The 19494-nt window shown below is 46.2% G+C and overlaps 1 protein-coding gene across 3 annotated transcripts in view; it reads right to left on the reverse strand.

Moving 5' to 3' along the window:
- LOC137420927 (exportin-7) overlaps positions 1-19494 on the reverse strand; it is a 319100-nt gene that overhangs the window by 125451 nt on the left and 174155 nt on the right. For 2 of the 3 annotated variants that reach the window (XM_078772182.1, XM_068106440.2), the window contains exon 25: positions 11061-11224. In XM_078772182.1, coding sequence (XP_078628308.1) covers positions 11061-11224 — 164 coding nt within the window. Of the gene's footprint in view, positions 1-10227; positions 10284-11060; positions 11225-19494 lie in introns of all 3 variants that reach the window. The other variant, XM_078772184.1, reaches the window with a different exon arrangement.

Consider the following 19494-nt stretch of genomic DNA (forward strand, 5'->3'; position numbering starts at 1 on the left):
AATACACGGTTCCGTGGGCTCAATAGAATGGTACCTCAGTGTTATGGTGTGTGCGATCCTCTTGTTATGACAATAGGTTGTGCAGCAAATTGCTGTTCGTTTTTGAAGTAAACATTGCCTCGGAAAAAGAAATATTACCTCAACATTACCTTCACAACAACAACAACAACACGATTGCTTTGAAGATGACTTTCAGAACAACTGCACCTCCAATAACAGGATTGCTCTGGAAAAATTAATGTTACCCCAACATTAACTTAACAACAACAACAACGACAACAACAACGGGATCACTTTGGAGAAAGAGGCTGTTTGAGACCTGCAGGCCAAAAGTCTGAGGCCAAAACGTGCAATGGTCTTCTCAAGGCCCGTGACAGCTATCAGCTGCATACTTTCGATGTATATTTGATAAATCCTTGCTTTATACTCAAGGAAAAACTGAAATGGAAGGCATAATGACTGTGAATACCGTACAATGCTTCCGCAGATAGCTTCGGCCGACGCGAGCAGGACATGGTGGCCGAGGCCAGCTGTCCAGCCAATGGGTGAAACGCTGTGCTTTGATGATCCATTGATCCACCCATCAATTTACTAATACACACAAAGTCCGTCAGTCCAAACATCCAATCAAAAACCACAATTCAGCTGTTTTGTACATAGATTATTATTATTATTAAGAAGTTGAAGGAACTGCGCTCCAACGCGAGTCGAAAGAATTGACGCGACCAAAGACGGAATTCGTCCGAGTTGCTTTATTGAAACAAACAGCTCAGGTATTCTGACCAGCCCGTTTATCGGGCAGCAATATATATACACATTTATGTCGGGAAGTTTGCCCGGCAAAAGCTATACCGGGCATGCCCGGGTGTCAAGGGCGAGCCTTGGAAAGGCGAGTCTGGACCTGCCCGGGCGTGTTTGGCTGCGGCCTGGCAAGTCGAGGCTGGGCGTGCCCGGGCGCTCTGGGCGAGCCCTGGAAAGGCGATAGCGGGCATGCCCGGACGCTCTGGGCGAGCCCTGGAAAGGCGATAGCGGGCGTGCCCGGGAGGTTCGGGCGTGCCCGGGAACAGTGAGTCCGGGCATGCCCGGGAGAGGCGCGTCTGGCCGTGTTCTGGCCGGTGCAAGGCGATTGTGTGCATCCAGCGGTAACTGCTACAAAGTAATTATTAATTGTCAAGAGAGAGTCGTGCTTAATTTGTGAGTATACTCCATTGCAGGTTTGGATGTGACAGAAGGCAGCCGTTTAAAAGAGTTGGATACGAAGGATTTTACAAACACTGTGCATCTTCATATTGGCTCTACTCTTTAAGTTAGGATAAATTTGGGGAATAAAGTTAAAACAAATAGTCCATAAAACATATTAAATCAAAGGAAGACCCGCTCATAAACAGGCTGTTGGTGCTCTGGGCACGTAATTTTCCCACATATGTCGATTGATTATTTACAATCCTGTGGTGGTGATGATGGTGATGATAGTGATGATGGTGATGATGGTGATGGTGGTGGTGGTGATGATGGTGGTGGTGGTGATGATGGTGATGATGGTGATGATGATGGTGATGATGGTGGTGGTGGTGGTGATGGTGATGATGATGATGATGATGATGATGATGGTCGTCGTTTTTGCCGAATCTCTTCCCTTCGTTGGCGTGCTCACTAAGCACTGTGCGTTGTGCAATGGCTGGAAAGTCCAAAGCAGGACCCACAGCGTCTACCATAAACATCACAGGTATAGATGGGTCCTTGCAGAGATGGACATTGGCAGGTTTTCCTTTCTTGCCTGCACTGTCTCTCGATAGGACGGACTCCCACATTCAAAGTGGTCCAGGCCTTTGCGGCAAACGTTACGCCAAGCTGACCTGTTTGTGGCCTGATGTTCGCAGGTGACAACTGGAATGGCACGAGACTTGTGTAGACTTAAGGACATCCTCATAGCGCTTTTTTGGTCCACCACATGACCGTTTACCAAATTTAAGTTGTCCATAGAAAAGTGCTCTTGGGATTCTATGGCCTTCCATGCGTGTATGGTGTCCTGGATCAGCGAAGCTGGGCTTGCATCAGGAAATACTCAATTCCTTGGATACGCCAACGGTCTCGGATTGAGATATTATGTATTCTGTCTCACCAGGTGATGCAAAGAATCTTGCGAAGGCATCACATATGGGATTGATCAAGGTTTGATATGGTGACGATGGGGTGTCCCAGATTCGCATCCGTACAGGAGTATCAATAAGACAACAGCACGATAGACACGGATCTTGGTGTCCAGGCAAATGCCTCGTTCATTGCCAAAGGTGATGTGTCAATCTTCCAAGGGAAACACATGCCTTACCGAATCTTGATGTTACTTCATCACCAATCATTGCATTTTGAGAGAGGACACCTCCAAGGTAGGTGAACTTATCTACACTTTGAGTCGGGTGTCATCGATGGTAATGGACGGGACGGTGTCCGCAACTTTTGATCTCGGCTGTTGCATAGCCTCGGTCTTCTTGAGGCTAATCGTAAGACCGTAATGACGATCAGATTGCACAATGGAGTTGACAATAAAATGCATATCTTTCGAGATTCTGACTGAAGAGTGCGCAGTCATCGGCTAAAAGTAGATCACAGGGCAACATTTCCGTGATTCTGGACTGGGCCTTCAGACGCTGCAAATTAAAGGCACCACCCTCGTTGCGAAACTGGATCATCACTCACTGGGCGCAATCATATTCATTTACACATTCGTTCATCTTCAATAGTGACAGCCAACCTGTGGCAATTGAGAAACTTGCCTAATAAACTTAACAAACTTAATAAACTTGCCTAACCGCAATCAGTCATGGCTGTCGTCTACCGCCCTCCCAAACCACACCCATTATTCCTGTCTGACTTCTCCTACTTTCTGACCCAGCTATGTTCCCTCTCCCCCTCAATCCTCCTCCTTGGTGATTTCAATATCCACATGGACTCCACTGACTCCACAATGACCACTGACTTCACTGATTTACTCACCTGCTTTAACCTCACTCAACATGTCAACTTTCCTACGCATATCCGTGGTCACATTTTGGACCTTGTCTGCTCCACTGGATTAATTTTGCACCATCTCTCTGGCTCCGACCTCACCCTCTCTGACCACTTAGCCATCACTATGACCATCAACATCCCCACCCCAACACCAAGACATTATCGCACTATCAACTTCCGTAAGCTAAATGCTCTTTCACCTACCTCATTCTCATCCACCCTCTCTGAAAAAATGTCCACTTCTCCCTTCATTGACCTCCACACCCCTTCCGACCTCACTGACTACTACAACCACACTCTCTCCTCCTGCCTTGACCAGCTTGCGCCTGTAAAAACCAAAACAGTTTCTTTCACCCATTCTGCTCCCTGGTTTACCCCTGAACTCCGCCTGATGAAAACTCGTGCTCGCCAACTTGAAAGACTCCGCAATAAAACAGGTCTCACAGTTCACTCCCAAGCCTACAAGGACCACCTACAACACTACAAAGATGCCCTCTCCCACGCCCGCTCCGCCTACTACTCTCAAATGATCCACTCTGGCTCCAGAAACCCAAAAGCACTCTTCTCGACAATAAACAAACTCCTCCGCCCCCTGGACACCACCACCCAGTCATTCACAGTAGACAACTGCATCTCCTTCCTTTCTTTCTTCCAACGCAAAATTGACAACATCTACAACAGCTTGACCACCGCCGCACCCGCTCCCCCTCCAACCACCTGCCCCCCCTTATCCTGCCTTCCCCTGTCTCAATTCTCCCCGGTCTCCCCTACTGACCTCTCTGAACTCCTCATAGGAATGAAAACTGCCACCTGCACTCTTGACCCCATCCCCTCCAGCTTTGTCAAGGCCTCCCTCCCTGCTCTCTCTCCACTTATCATTGCAACAATAAACTCCTCCCTGTCTACAGGCATCGTCCCACCATCCCTCAAAATTGCTGCTGTTACCCCCATTCTAAAAAAACCTGGTCTAAACCCTGACACCCTAAACAACTTCAGACCCATCTCCAACCTACCCTTTCTGTCGAAGGTTTTGGAATGCGCTGTAGCCACTCAACTCAAACATCACCTCTCTGCCAATAACCTGTATGAAACATTCCAATCCGGATTCCGCTCCAACCACAGTACTGAAACTGCTCTCCTCAAAATCACCAACGACCTTCTCCTCTCCTCTGACGCTGGCAACCTCAACATTCTCGTCCTCCTCGACCTCAGCGCTGCCTTTGACACCATCGATCACACCATCCTCCTCACCCGACTTGAATCCACCTTTAACGTTACCGGCACTGCCCTCTCTTGGATTAAATCATACCTCTCTGACAGACGCCAGTTCATCTCCATCAATAACTGCAAATCCCCCACTGCTCCCCTCCCCCAAGGTGTCCCCCAAGGTTCAGTTCTTGGCCCCCTCCTCTTCATCCTTTACCTGTCCCCCCTCGGTCACTTAATCCGCCGTCATGGTCTCCAATTCCACTGCTTCGCCGATGACATCCAGCTTTTCATCTCCACCAAGTCCGTCTCCACCGACACCCACTCTATCCTGACAAACTGCATCTCTGAAATAAAATCCTGGCTTCAAATCAACTTCCTCAAACTTAACTGTGATAAATCTGAAATAATCATCATTGGCCCAAAAACGCTCACAAAATCCACCCATAACTTTGCCCTCAACATCGACGGTATCCCAGTATCCACCTCCCCTCTCATCCGGAATCTTGGCGTCAGCTTTGACCAAACACACTCCTTCGACAAATACACTAAATAGATCACAAAGTCAGCCTTCTTTCACCTGAAAAACATCGCCCGTCTCCGCTCATCCCTCTCCTCCACGGCTGCAGAAACCCTCATCCACGCCTTCATCACCTCCCGTCTGGACTACTGCAATAGCCTCCTCTATGGTTCACCCTCAACAATCACCAATAAACTCCAATACATTCAGAACTCTGCTGCCCGTCTACTCACCCATTCCCGGACCCGTGACCACATCACCCCCGTCCTTTACAAGCTTCACTGGCTCCCCATCTCCCAGAGAATCCAGTACAAAATCCTCCTCTTGACCTACAAAGCCCTCCATAACCTGGCCCCATCCTACCTGGCTGACCTCCTCTCCAGACACACTCCCACCCGCAACCTCCGCTCTGCTGGTACCAACCTCCTGACCCCCCCCCATCCGGACCAAATTCAGATCCTGGGGGGACAGGGCCTTCTCCATCGCTGCTCCCACCCTCTGGAACTCACTACCTCACACCATCAGAGACTCCTCCTCACTCACCACATTCAAAACATCACTCAAGACCCACCTGTTCAGCACTGCATTCAACATTCAATAATAATAATAATAATAATAATAATTCATTTATTTTGTATAGCGCTTTTCCAGAAGCCCAAAGGCGCTTTGACAGAGTGGAAAACATAATGCATAACAATACATGAAAACAACAATTGCAAAAAGACAAGAATCAAGAAAACAAACAGCAGCGATATACGGCATATATATAAGACAAGAATCAAAAAGACAAGACAAGAATCAATAGGGAAATATTTAAAGCAAAAGGAGGGAGAAGGAGAAGAGATAGTCAGGGGTTAAATGCTGTGGGTTGAATGTTGAATGCAGCGTTGAACAGGTGGGTCTTTAGTGATGTTTTGAATGTGGTGAGTGAGGAGGAGTCTCTGATGGTGTGAGGTAGTGAGTTCCAGAGGGTGGGAGCAGCGATGGAGAAGGCCCTGTCCCCCCAGGATCTGAATTTGGTCCGGATGGAGGGGGTCAGGAGGTTGGTACCAGCAGAGCGGAGGTTGCGGGTGGGAGTGTGTCTGGAGAGGAGGTCAGCCAGGTAGGATGGGGCCAGGTTATGGAGGGCTTTGTATGTCAAGAGGAGGATTTTGTACTGGATTCTCTGGGGGATGGGGAGCCAGTGAAGCTTGTAAAGGACGGGGGTGATGTGGTCACGGGTCCGGGAATGAGTGAGTAGACGGGCAGCGGAGTTCTGAATGTATTGGAGTTTATTGGTGATTTTTGAGGGTGAACCATAGAGGAGGCTATTGCAGTAGTCCAGACGGGAGGTGATGAAGGCGTGGATGAGGGTTTCTGCAGCCGTGGAGGAGAGGGATGAGCGGAGACGGGCAATGTTTTTCAGGTGAAAGAAGGCTGACTTTGTGATCTGTTTAGTGTATTTGTCGAAGGAAAGGGTTTGGTCAAAGATGACGCCAAGATTCCGGATGTGAGGGGAGGTGGATACTGGGATACCGTCGATGTTGAGGGCAAAGTTATGGGTGGATTTTGTGAGCGTTTTTGGGCCAATGATGATTATTTCAGATTTATCACAGTTAAGCTTGAGGAAGTTGATTTGAAGCCAGGATTTTATTTCAGTGATGCAGTTTGTCAGGATAGAGTGGGTGTCGGTGGAGACGGACTTGGTGGAGATGAAAAGCTGGATGTCATCGGCGAAGCAGTGGAATTGGAGACCATGACGGCGGATTAAGTGACCGAGCGGGGACAGGTAAAGGATGAAGAGGAGGGGGCCAAGAACTGAACCTTGGGGGACACCTTGGGGGAGGGGAGCAGTGGGGGATTTGCAGTTATTGATGGAGATGAACTGGCATCTGTCAGAGAGGTATGATTTAATCCAAGAGAGGGCAGTGCCGGTGACGTTAAAGGTGGATTCAAGTCGGGTGAGGAGGATAGTGTGATCGATGGTGTCAAAGGCAGCGCTGAGGTCGAGGAGGACGAGAATGTTGAGGTTGCCAGCGTCAGAGGAGAGGAGAAGGTCGTTGGTGATTTTGAGGAGAGCAGTTTCAGTACTGTGGTTGGAGCGGAATCCGGATTGGAATGTTTCATACAAGTTATTGGCAGAGAGATGATGTTTGAGTTGAGTGGCTACAGCGCGTTCCAAAACTTTTGACAGAAAGGGTAGGTTGGAGATGGGTCTGAAGTTGTTTAGGGTGTCAGGGTTTAGACCAGGTTTTTTTAGAATGGGGGTAACAGCAGCAATTTTGAGGGAAGGTGGGACGATGCCTGTAGACAGGGAGGAGTTTATTGTTGCAATGATAAGTGGAGAGAGAGCAGGGAGGGAGGCTTTGACAAAGCTGGAGGGGATGGGGTCAAGAGTGCAGGTGGCAGTTTTCATTCCTATGAGGAGTTCAGAGAGGTCAGTAGGAGAGATTGGGGAGAACCGAGACAGGGGATGGCAGGACAAGGGGGGGCAGGTGGTTGGAGGGGGAGCGGGTGCGGCGGTGGTCAAGCTGTTGTAGATGTTGTCAATTTTGCGTTGGAAGAAAGAGAGGAAGGAGATGCAGTTGTCTACTGTGAATGACTGGGTGGTGGTGTTCAGGGGGCGGAGGAGTTTGTTTATTGTCGAGAAGAGTGCTTTTGGGTTTCCGGAGCCAGAGTGGATAATTTGAGAGTAGTAGGCAGAGCGGGCGCGGGAGAGGGCATCTTTGTAGTGTTGTATGTGGTCCTTGTAGGCTTGGGAGTGAACTGTGAGACCCGTTTTATTGCGGAGTCTTTCAAGTTGGCGAGCACGAGTTTTCATCAGGTGGAGTTCAGGGGTAAACCAGGGAGCAGAATGGGTGAAAGAAACTGTTTTGGTTTTTACAGGCGCAAGCTGGTCAAGGCAGGAGGAGAGAGTGTGGTTGTAGTAGTCAGTGAGGTCGGAAGGGGTGTGGAGGTCAATGAAGGGAGAAGTGGACATTTTTTCAGAGAGGGTGGATGAGAATGAGGTAGGTGAAAGAGCGTTTAGCTTACGGAAGTTGATTGTGCGATAATGCCTTGGTGTTGGGGCGGGGATGTTGATGGTCAGAGTGATGGCTAAGTGGTCAGAGAGGGTGAGGTCGGAGCCATAGAGATGGTGCAAATTTAATCCAGTGGAGCAGACAAGGTCCAAAATGTGACCACGGATATGGGTAGGAAAGTCGACATGTTGAGTGAGGTTAAAGCAGGTGAGTAAATCAGTGAAGTCAGTGGTTATTGTGGAGTCAGTGGAGTCCATGTGGATATTGAAATCACCAAGGAGGAGGATTGAGGGGGAGAGGGAACATAGCTGGGTCAGAAAGTAGGAGAAGTCAGACAGGAATGATGGGTGTGGTTTGGGAGGGCGGTAGACGACAGCCATGACTGACTGCGTGTGACCAGAGAGTTTTAAAGCCAGGTGTTCAAATGATGGAGCAGATGAGATGGAGATGAGGTTGGTCTTGATGTCTTGACGGTGGATAACGGCAATTCCACCACCTCGGCCCTCCGAGCGTGGTTTATTGACGTAGGAATATCCATTGGGTGTGGTGAGGTTGAGTGTGTAGTAGTCCAGAGGTTGTTGCCAGGTTTCGGTGAGACAGAGAAAGTCCAGTTTGTTATCCAGGATGTATTCGTTCAGGATGAGGCATTTATTGTTGAGGGACCGGGTGTTGAACAGGGTGAGCTTGATGTTGTTTTGAACAGCAGGGATGAATTCAGGTGATTTAGCCAGGGTTCGTAGGCAAGAGGTGCGATCGTGTGGGTTGCTGTGACCAGGTGCGCTGGGACGAAGAGTGAGAGTGCGCTGAGCCGACCAGAGGACGGGGATGGAGTGACCTGATTGCAAATAAACAAACTTGCGACCGGAGCCACGGTGAATGTACCTGGGTCGTCGGAGGAGTCCATTTGATTTGATGGCAGAGATGCATGATGGGGTGGAGCGGGTATTGAGCAGAAGAAGCCTTGCGGCGGAGTACTTCAGAGCCATGCCAGGCAGGAGCGAAGGGACGAGTACGAGGCCAAGGTCGAGGAGGCAAAGCGGCAAACGCAGCGGCAAACGCAGCGGCAAACGACTGCAGCCGCTAATCAAGACCACAGCGGCAAACAAGGCCACAAGGCCACCGGCAAACAAGGCCACGGCCACAAACAACGGGAGCGGTCAATTGCAATTGCAATTCAACCCACAGCATTTAACCCCTGACTATCACTTCTCCTTCTCCCTCCTTTTGCTTTAAATATTTCCCTATTGATTCTTCTCTTTTTGCAATTGTTGTTTTCATGTTTTGTTATGCATTATGTTTTGCACTCTGTCAAAGCACCTTTGGGCTTCATGAAAAGCGCTATACAAAATAAATGAATTATTATTATTATTATTAATATAATTAGTAAAATAATGCAGTACACTTGAGAGTTCAATGCAACAAATGGAGCCATTTATTCCCATGTCATTTTCTCATTTACCTTCTCCACCATTTACCTTCTCAAAAGACCATGATGACCCAAAAGACCCAGAGGACCCAAATTACCCCGAGGACCCAAAATACCCCAATGACTCCAAAGACCCAACATACCCCGAAGACCCAGAGGACCCAAATGGCCCTGAGGACCCAAAAGACCCCTGAGGACACATAAGAAACTGAGGATCAAAAGACCCCGAGGATCAAAAGACCCCGAGGATCAAAATACCCCAAGGACTTTGAAGACCAGAAAGACCCAGAAAACCCAAAAGACCCCGAGGACTCAAAAGACCCCGAGGATTCACAAGACCCCGAGGATTCACAAGACCCTGAGGATTCACAAGACCCTGAGGATTCACAAGACCCCAAGGATTCACAAGACTCCGAGGACTCCAAAGGCCCAAAAGATGCCGAGGACCACTCACGTATTTAAAAAAAAAATTTAAAATCCAATTCTGAATTCAGTTTTATAAAGAGGATGTCATGGGTCACGTGTCTGATGAAAGTGGGGCTGTATCAAAGAGGGGAAGATTGGATCCCGGTCATAACTGCCCGCAGTTATAAAGCGACCTGTCGTCAGTGGCCCGTCTAGTTGTTTTTATTATTATTTTTATCATTTTCGAATCTTATGCATTTGCCATTTCATATGGGATTGCCAATTATAAGATTTGTCTATTTCTTTCCATTCTTATGTAGTACACGGCTGCTGGTTGCATCGTTTTTGCTGAGGAGGGGGTTGGGGGCATGGTGCATGGCTGCACCGTTGATGCAGTGCCCCCTGTAGTTTAGGGCAGGAATTTGAAATGTAGCCAGGACGCAGGAGATAGGTCGCCCACTCTTTGCAAAGGACATCGTGGGATCTTTAATGTCCACCCACTAATGCTTTAACGTCCACCAATGGGGACACCCAGTTTAACGTCCATCCGAGGGCCAGCACATATTGATGAATCACCCTGCCTGCGGAGCACCGTGTTGACAGTTTATAGCTGGGCCGAGATTCAAACCCAGGACAGACAACTTAGAGGTGAGTCTGTATACCTTTTAGGTTTCTTGCCAGCCCCAGGTTTCTCTGTGCATTTCATTTACACTCCATACTAAAAAGAGGGGTAGGGGATGGGCAAACAACATGAAAACACCATCCTGGCTAAGACAAATATTCATCAAGATCGCCCACAAAATGCATTCATTCTTCTTCAATAATGACAGCCAAACTGTGGCAATTGAGAAACTTGCCCAATAGAACTACAACTAATATGTCTTGAGCTGTTCAAACATATCTGCATGCCCAGTTGCAAACGGATGTGGAAAATGAAGGTGTTTCGGTTGCTCCATATTGGGCAGGCGGAACCAGGCCAAGCACAATGATGAGGCTGCCCAGAACAAGTACTCTGCCCGAGGACTGATGTTACACGTACCCGGAGGAAAAGTTCCCATGTGGAGTCGAAAGTGTCATTCATCAAAATCATGCTTGCTTGGGTTGGAGTTGATCCGTTGCTTTTGATTCGAGTTTTTTGTATTCTTGTCTCCATTTCACTTCACATTCTTACTTAAACGAACTGCTGCCATTTAGCGTGACGCCGAAAGACCCTAACCTAAAAGTCTTGCTTGATGTGGTCTAGGTCTTGTGAGCTGCCCATGGTACATGCCGGGTTTGCCACTCGTGAGGTTTAAAGCATGTATAAAGGAACAATTGACTGTTCAAGCATAATGTAAATATAAACAGACCTGAAGTGAGGAATTGGTTACGTCTAGTGCAATCACAGCTAAGACACACGACTGGCAATGAGTTTATATGGACTGCCTTAAACTGATGAGCAAATCAAGAATATCCATTCAAGGGGTGTCATACAAACAGCATAAATCTTCCTGACCTGCTGCAGAATGTCTGGTCGCTGTTGCAATATGTGAAGCAGCCGGTCGTTCTCACGTGGAACTGATGAGGGTGGGCGTTTTTTCCCGTTTCGGGAGAGTTGCCGGAAGAGATACGTGACTATGTGGTCCAAACTCGCACAGCAACTGGTGCATACCATGGTGTCTGTTGGCCCCCAAAAGAAAAAGAGCAAATAAGGATGCAAGTACTTTGATCAAACAATAGTGTTAGTATCCAAGACCAAGACACCCAGAACAAGACATGTTGATGTCAAACACAGGACATTCTGAAAACGAACACGATATCCAGATCCAAATTCAACCACCGTGTTTCAACTTTGTAGTATGTACAAAACATGGGATACCACGACCTATTCACAAGTGATAACTTTACAAAGGTCTTCTTGAATATTTCACGTTGATGTGGCATTCATTGGTCTACATGCTGTAGAGATCGTCTTTCTGTCTTCCACCACCTTCTTTCTGGTCTTGCACCCTTTGCCCTTTCCACGATTGCCCTCCTCCCACCCCCTCCACCCCAATGTTTCTGTAGGCACGTGTTGTCCATCAGCTACCCTCGTGTGGCAAAACTCCCAAAATCTAGAATCACTGCTCGCCTCTACCAATTTGTTCCTCTTTTTTCCCCCACTTGTGGAACCGACTTCCTCAGACAACTGTTCACCACCTCCCTCATTTATGAGGGTTCACCACCTCCCAATGAGGTCCTCCCTCATTTAGAACCATGATCTTTTCTACCCTCATTAATCCTCCCTAAGCCGACCTATTTGTGGGTTTCCAATTTTTCCTTCCATTTCTGTGATTGACAGTTTATTGTCGTCTCCATCTTGTACACCTGTGTCCTCACCTTGCTCTCATTTTTCCTCACATCCCTTATTTCTCCAAGTCTCCCCCTATTTTGTCCCTCACCCCTGCTGTTTGTGTGTTCCACCCGCCCTCTCTTTCCATTGTTCTTTTCATTCTGTTACACCTGATCCATTACCTTGCTCTTCCATGGGCCTCAGCACTGTATACAAAAAAAGAAAAGAGTACAGATCATGTAACTTTAGGTTGAGTAAAACCTGTTCCATAGAACACAGCTTGCAAACATCGGTAGACTTGACATAGACTTCTCTGCCCCCTCCTTCCCCCGCTCCCCCCCCCCCCCCACCCTCATGAACTCTCGTATAAGTAAGTTCCACCTAATGGCAAATGGAATTCTAAAATGGCATTTACCCAATGGTCAAAAGCACAGTTGTTATGATGACACATATAGATAGGCCATCATATTTTTCCATAATACACGATTTGTGGGAAGGCTAACATTGGCCATATTGGTTCCTTCCACAAGACATCAGCATACATTTCGTATATCACATTGGATAAAGTTGGACAAAGTATTCCCAACTTTACCGTACAAACAACAGGAGCACATGGAACAATATGACTTCCTTATTCCATTGATGATGAGCTAAGCATTAAAGCAAACAATTAAATACAGTAGTTTGGTTGAGCAAGGGTCAACACATTGACTGCCCACTGTGAGTATACTCGTAGTGCTGGGTGTACCACATTCTGCCACCATGAGTGTTCTCGTAGAAAAGATTATGCTGTTATATTGTAAACAGAACATGCTGCCTTGCCAGATAATGTAACAAATGATCTTCTGGCAGTTCGGTGAACATATATCTATGTAATAATCATTATAATCATTATCAGTCTCCATGAGGAGTTTTGCCACTCCATCTGCATTCATACGTCCATTTTGAAGAGTCATGACAAGTAGCAAAAAAGAAACTAGAATGACAATCTTTGACATCGTGACATAGACCGATATGCCTCCACCCACATTATTACATCATTAAATGCACAGTGCACACATAAACCAAGTTTGATTGAAATCGCTTCAGCTGTTCTCAAGAAGCACATTTTTACCTGACATAACCTCTGACCTCTGATTCCGAAATCTAATCGGTTCATCTTTGCATCATAATACATACTTGTACCAAAGTTGGTCAAAATCCCATCACTGGTCCACAAGTTATTGTGGTAACAGGATTTTTTTTACTTTACATAACATAACATAACATAACCTAACCTGTGACCTTTGACCTCGATGCTCCACATTCTAATCAGTTCATCTTTAAATCATTACAATACCCGTACCAAGTTTGACTTCGATCCCTTTAGCCGTTCTCAAGTTGTCGCAGGAACAAAAACCTATCATGGACGGACGGACAACCCGATAACATAATGCCTCCGGCAACTTCGTCGGTGAACGCATACAAACATGTGGTACTCCCTAATGATGTAAAATCAAAACGATTCAGTGAGAAAAACAGTCCTCCAGATAGCTCGTAACTGGCATACAGAATTTAGAATCTTGTCCCACTGCCCGCTGAGGTTTCTCACAATGCGGGGTTTAACAACAATGGATAAAAAAATGAACATATTTGCTCATAGAAAGGTAGAATTTTAAAATAAAGTGCAGTACTTATAGGTATATGCATATTTGGCTTGCAAATGTGAGTGGTGTATTCTATAAAAGTTGGCAGCCAACGTGTTAAACCGTAATACAGGTTTATAAAAGAGCAAAAGACGGCCATTGAATAAATGTTGATATTCAGAAATACAAGCAATGAAGGAAAAATTAACAAAATGCTGATAAATGCACAAATAAAAACATACGAGGGCCAGTCAATAAGTAACCTCAAAATAGCGATATAAATTTGAGAAATTAATGTGCATAGTTGTGGACGACATATGATATATATACACAAAGAATTAAGTTAAGCACCCCCCCCGTTTTTTTACAACCTCGCACATTACAAGTTTGTTGTCGTCAAAACAGTGTAATATACCCATGATATTGCTATATTTTCTGGAGAAGTGATATTATGGTCACATAAAAACATAACAATCATGCCGTTTTCAATATTTTATTCTGAATAATGTAAGGTGAAATTTTTAGGGAATTTTAGGCATATTTTCACCTCAATTTAAGTATGGAGCTATAGGTCCATCACGGACAGTGTGGATGACGTTTATGTTTTCTAACGTACAGTCATTGTTCTGAGAAGACCTCTAGCGATCTTTGCGTCAATAACGTGTGTAGGACCCACGTGATCGGATCACTGACTCAACCCTACGTCTCATAGACCCTGTAAGCCGTCGTATGCGTTGCTGTGGCAGGTTGAACCCCCTCGAGCACGTTTGGGACATGTTGGGATGACAAATTGCGAAGATGGTCCCTCCAATAGCCAATCTGGATGAATTGGAACGTGCATTACATCGGGAATGGAACAACCTGCCACAGCAACGCATACGACGGCTTACAGGGTCTATGAGACGTAGGGTTGAGTCAGTGATCCGATCACGTGGGTCCTACACACGTTATTGACGCAAAGATCGCTAGAGGTCTTCTCAGAACAATGACTGTATGTTAGAAAACATAAACGTCATCCACACTGTCCGTGATGGACCTATAGCTCCATACTTAAATTGAGGTGAAAATATGCCTAAAATTCCCAAAAAATTTCACCTTAAATTATTCAGAATAAAATATTGAAAACGGCATGGTTGTTATGTTTTTATGTGACCATAATATCACTTCTCCAGAAAATATAGCAATATCATGGGTATATTACACTGTTTTGACGACAACAAACTTGTAATGTGCGAGGTTGTAAAAAAACGGGGGGGGGGTGCTTAACTTAATTCTTTGTGTATATATATATGGGTAAGAGTCATGTTTTGCCTGTTTTAGATCTGACAACATTGAGAGTATGACGTCAGTAGAGCAGTTCCAAGATGGCGGCTCCCTCAGAAGCATGCTCCAGGGAGGAGTAATGTTCTGTCATCCGTTTCTTAGGAAGTGAGGGTGTGAATCCCAGGGAAATCCATTGCAGAATGAAGATGCAATCTGGTGACGCGTGTTTATCGCTGCAGCAGGTGTACGACTGGGGCAGGAAGTTTAAAAGTGGAGTGTCTAGTGTGGCAGACGCTGATCACTCGGGCCGGCCTCACACAGCCGGCACACCAGGAATGGCTGCATGAGTTGAGCACGTGATAAGGGAAAACCGTCGCATTACGCTGGATGAAGTGGTCTCCTAATTGAACATTAGCCATGGTTCAGCACACTATATCATTCACAATGTGCTGGGGTTCCACAAAGTGTCTGCAAGGTGGGTGCCGAGACAACTCACACCCAAACTGAAACAACGGCGAGTGGACGCATGTGAAGAACTTCTGCGATGTTATGAAACAGAAAGCAACGCTTTCTTACAGCGCATAGTGACTGTGGATGAAAGCTGGGTCCACTACTTTCAGCCAGAAACGAAGCGGGCAAGCAAAGAGTGGCGCCATTCAACATCACCAAAGCCCAAAAAATTCCACACACAGCCGTCCGCTGGAAAAGTGATGCTGATGCTCTTCTGGGATAGCCGAGGCCCACTTGTAGAGCATTACATGCCCAGAGGGACCACAGTCACCAGTGCATCATACTGCGACCTCATTAAAAATCATCTGAAACCAGCAATCAGATCAAAACGTCATGGACTACTCACTTCAGGTGTTTTGCTGCAGCATGACAATGCTCGGCCCCATACTGCCCACACTACAGCTGCCACAATCGAGGCCCTGCATTTTGAGTGTCTTCCTCATCCACCCTACTCACCAGACTTCGCCCTTTCGGATTACCACATCTTTGGGCCACTCAAAGAGGCGCTTGGTGGAGCCACTTTCCGATCCGACAAAGAGGTCCAAGAGGCGGTGCACGAATGGCTACACGAGCAGCCCAAATAAAAAAAATTCTAGAGCCGTGGTTCTTAACCTTGGTTCGACCGAACACCAGTGGTTCAGTGAGCCAGTCTCAGGGGTTCGGCGGCGGTCCTCCGAAACGCATTGCAATTTGTTTTTTTTTGTATTTAGTTTTGTATTAATTTTGAATCTATGTGTAATTATGCTTATTATTATTATTATTATTATTTTGCTATGTATGTTACGAACGAATGGAAATGTTATTTGTAATTGTATTCCCATCCCATTTATGGTTTCTCTGGTCTGTGTTTAAGATAAGTTGTTTCACACTGACTGTAGTAAGTTGAATCAATGAGCAACTTGCTAATTATTCTGTTGATGGTGCTTACTTGCTTACTTACTTACTGGATTTTGGACTTTGCAGGTGTTCGGAAATTCCAGTGAATAGCCTCGATTAGCTTGCTGTGTGCCGTGCATCATTGGTCGCGCCTTACTTTGGAGTTACTGATTAATTGAAAAGCAAGTTGGAAATGTTTGTGGATATGCAGGGTGGGTTCAGAGTTATATTAAAGTCAAAAGTGGATGGTGATTATAAAATATGATTGAATTACTCAGAAAATTAGGTGGAGGTGATATAACTCCTTTGGTCGCAATTCAAAACTAACAATTCACAGTTTTCTATGTAATATTATAATGGGATTTGAGGTGACAGAGTTGAGTAGATAATTATAAATCCCATCATCGTAACTATAAGTTATGTTTTCTTCGTTAAAATTTCTCAGTTTTCAGAGGAGTACTGATTATATTTAAGCATGTTCCTTTTTAAATTTTTGTCATATAATTATTTGCCCGAACTCAATTAAGATCAGTTTGTCACTTTTTTTTTTTTTTGCAGTATGTCGAGCAAAAAAAGGAAGTGGTCGGAGGATTACGTGCGGTACGGGTTCACGTGTTTGACAGAACGGGACGGAAGTCAGCGTCCTCAATGCATGCTTTGCAATGTCAAGTTGAGCAACTCCAGCCTAGCACCAGCAAAACTACGGGAACACTTCAAAAAACTTCACGGCGAGGGGCAGTACAAAGACGCAACGCTGAATGAATTCAAATTGAAGAGAGTCCGATTCGACGCAAGTGCTACCTTGCCCACTTTCGGCTTCGTTCCAATTGACAAACCAATCCTCACCGCGTCGTATGAAGTTGCGTACCTGATCGCAAAGCAGGGCAAACCGCACACCGTTGGTGAGACACTCATCAAACCGGCCGCGTTGAAGATGGCCAACATCATGCTGGCATAAGCTGCTGAAAACAAGTTGTCTATCGTTCCACTCTCAAATGACACCATCAGATGCAGAATATTTGACATGAGCGACGACATCCTCACCCAGGTAGTTGCAGATTTAGTCGCGAGCCCGACGAAATTCAGCCTTCAACTCGACGAGACCACCGACGTTTCGAATTTGAGCCAGCTCATCTTATTTGTGCGTTGTCAAAGGAGACGAGATCAAGGAAGACTTTGTTCTGCAAGCCTCTCACAACAACGACGAAGGCAGCTGACGTGAAGAAGCTTGTGGACGACTTCTTCAGAAGCAACGGCCTCTCGTGGAACATGGTGTCTGCAGTTTGCTCAGGTGGAGCTCCAGCCATGCTGGGATGCAACTCCGGTTTTGGAGCACTGGTGAAGGCCGATGCACCACACATCATCGTCACGCACTGCGTCCTGCACAGACACGCGCTAGCATCAAAAACCCTGCCTCCAAAACTGGCCAATGTTCTGAAAATCGTCATTGAAACTGTGAATTACGTGAGATGCCGTGCTCTGAATCATCGCATCTTCAAAGAGCTGTGCAATGAAATCGGCTCTCAATTCGAAGTCCTTCTCTGCCACTCTAACGTTCGATGGTTATCACGAGGGAAGGTAGTGAGCCGTGTTTTTGCCTTGCGTGTAGAATTAGCCCTGTTTTGGCGAGGACACCAGCATTGCCATGCAACGCACTTCCAAGAGTCAGAGTTCATCCTCGTCTTGGCGTACTTGGCTGACATCTTCGACGCACTCAATCATCTCAATTGCCAGATGCAGGGCGGTGGAATGAATGTCATTGAATCTGAAGAAAAGCTGAGCGCTTTCCGAAAGAAGTTACCGTTGTGGAGGCGGCGAACAGAGAACGACAACTTCACGAACCTTTCGCTACTGGACGAGTGCGTGAGCGGGATCGAAGATGAGTCTAAAGTTGGAGGCACTGCTGTACCGGGGGAGCTGAAGCAAGCGATTGCCATGCACTTGGATGAGCTGGGAAAGTCATTCGACGGCTACATCCCCGACCAAGAGCAATACCCAGCATGGGTGCGGCAGCCGTTTACTTTCGACGTTGCAACGGCAGATGTCAACGACCAATACCTCGACGACCTCATCGAACTTCAACAGAGCCAGACTCAACAACAACTCTTCGGCACAACAACGCTCTCAACGTTTTGGTGCCGCCAAATGGAAGGGTATCCTCACATCACTAAAATTACCCTTGAGATCCTCACGCCGTCCGTGACAACGTATCTCTGCGAGCATGCGTTTTCGAAACTGGTGGACATTAACACAAAGAAAAGTAGCAGGCTTGCATGCGAAAATGATTTGAGGGTGGCCCTTGCCAAAACAAAACCACGCATTTCCCAGATCGCCTCCCGAAAAGAAGAACAGAAAACGCATTAAGAGGCAATTCTTCTTAATTGTTTTTTGTCAAATTTGAGGGGTTCCGCGAGTGTTCGGTGGGTTTCGTTAGGGTTCGGCGCCTTTAAAAAGGTTAAGAACCACTGTTCTAGAGGAATCCAGGCCTTTGTAAAGCGCTGGAAAAAATGCATTGAACGCAATGGATATGTTGAAAAATAACAGTTGTTACACACATACATACAATAAACAAGTTGTGAAAAATATTTTAAGGTTACTCATTGACTGCCCCTCATATTAACTGTTTTTTGCAACCGATGTTGAAGACAGGGAAAATAGCAACACACAATTGGAGCAGTCAAAACCATGAAGGAACAAAGAAAACAATGAGCTCGATAAAGAACATTATCTCAAAACTCGCCCCATTCACACACAAAGATTCCATGAGGCACAGAGCTTTGAGGGACCATTATTAACAAATAAAATTCAGGGGGCTTCTTGGTACCACCAGATCAGACCATACTACTCGACTCCCACAAAGCATCTGCATGCACAACAATCAAAGGTGAGCACCATTGACGATTGAGCCTGTCGAGATGTGTAAGCTCAAGTTATTCGTCCTACTATATTAAATAAAGCAATTATCTGTATGTATGTGTATGCATGATTGTACATCTGACAATCATGGAAAAAAAAACAGGGTTGGCCAGATCTCCGTCACATTTTGCACATGTGCTGGTAGTACCCAGGGCAACCTTCCACTCCCCCCCCCCCCCACCCCCCCCCACCCGACATGCGAGTAATGGAGCAAACATGGATGTCACCGAAACTCCAAAATTGACATGTGATGAAAATAGTGCCACCTTTGGTGGTAACCGGTATTACAAATAATCTTCCTGGTGTTATGACATTGAGTATGATATGTTGTGATCAATAAAATTTATTTCAAAAATAAAAATTATAAAGCACATTTCTATGACTGTGCCACTGCACATTGCCTACAGAAGGTGGGCCAAGCAGGTGTG

This window comes from Myxine glutinosa, chromosome 2, assembly GCF_964187855.1.
Source record: "Myxine glutinosa chromosome 2, kmMyxGlut1.1, whole genome shotgun sequence".
NCBI classification, from domain to species: Eukaryota; Metazoa; Chordata; class Myxini; order Myxiniformes; family Myxinidae; genus Myxine; species Myxine glutinosa.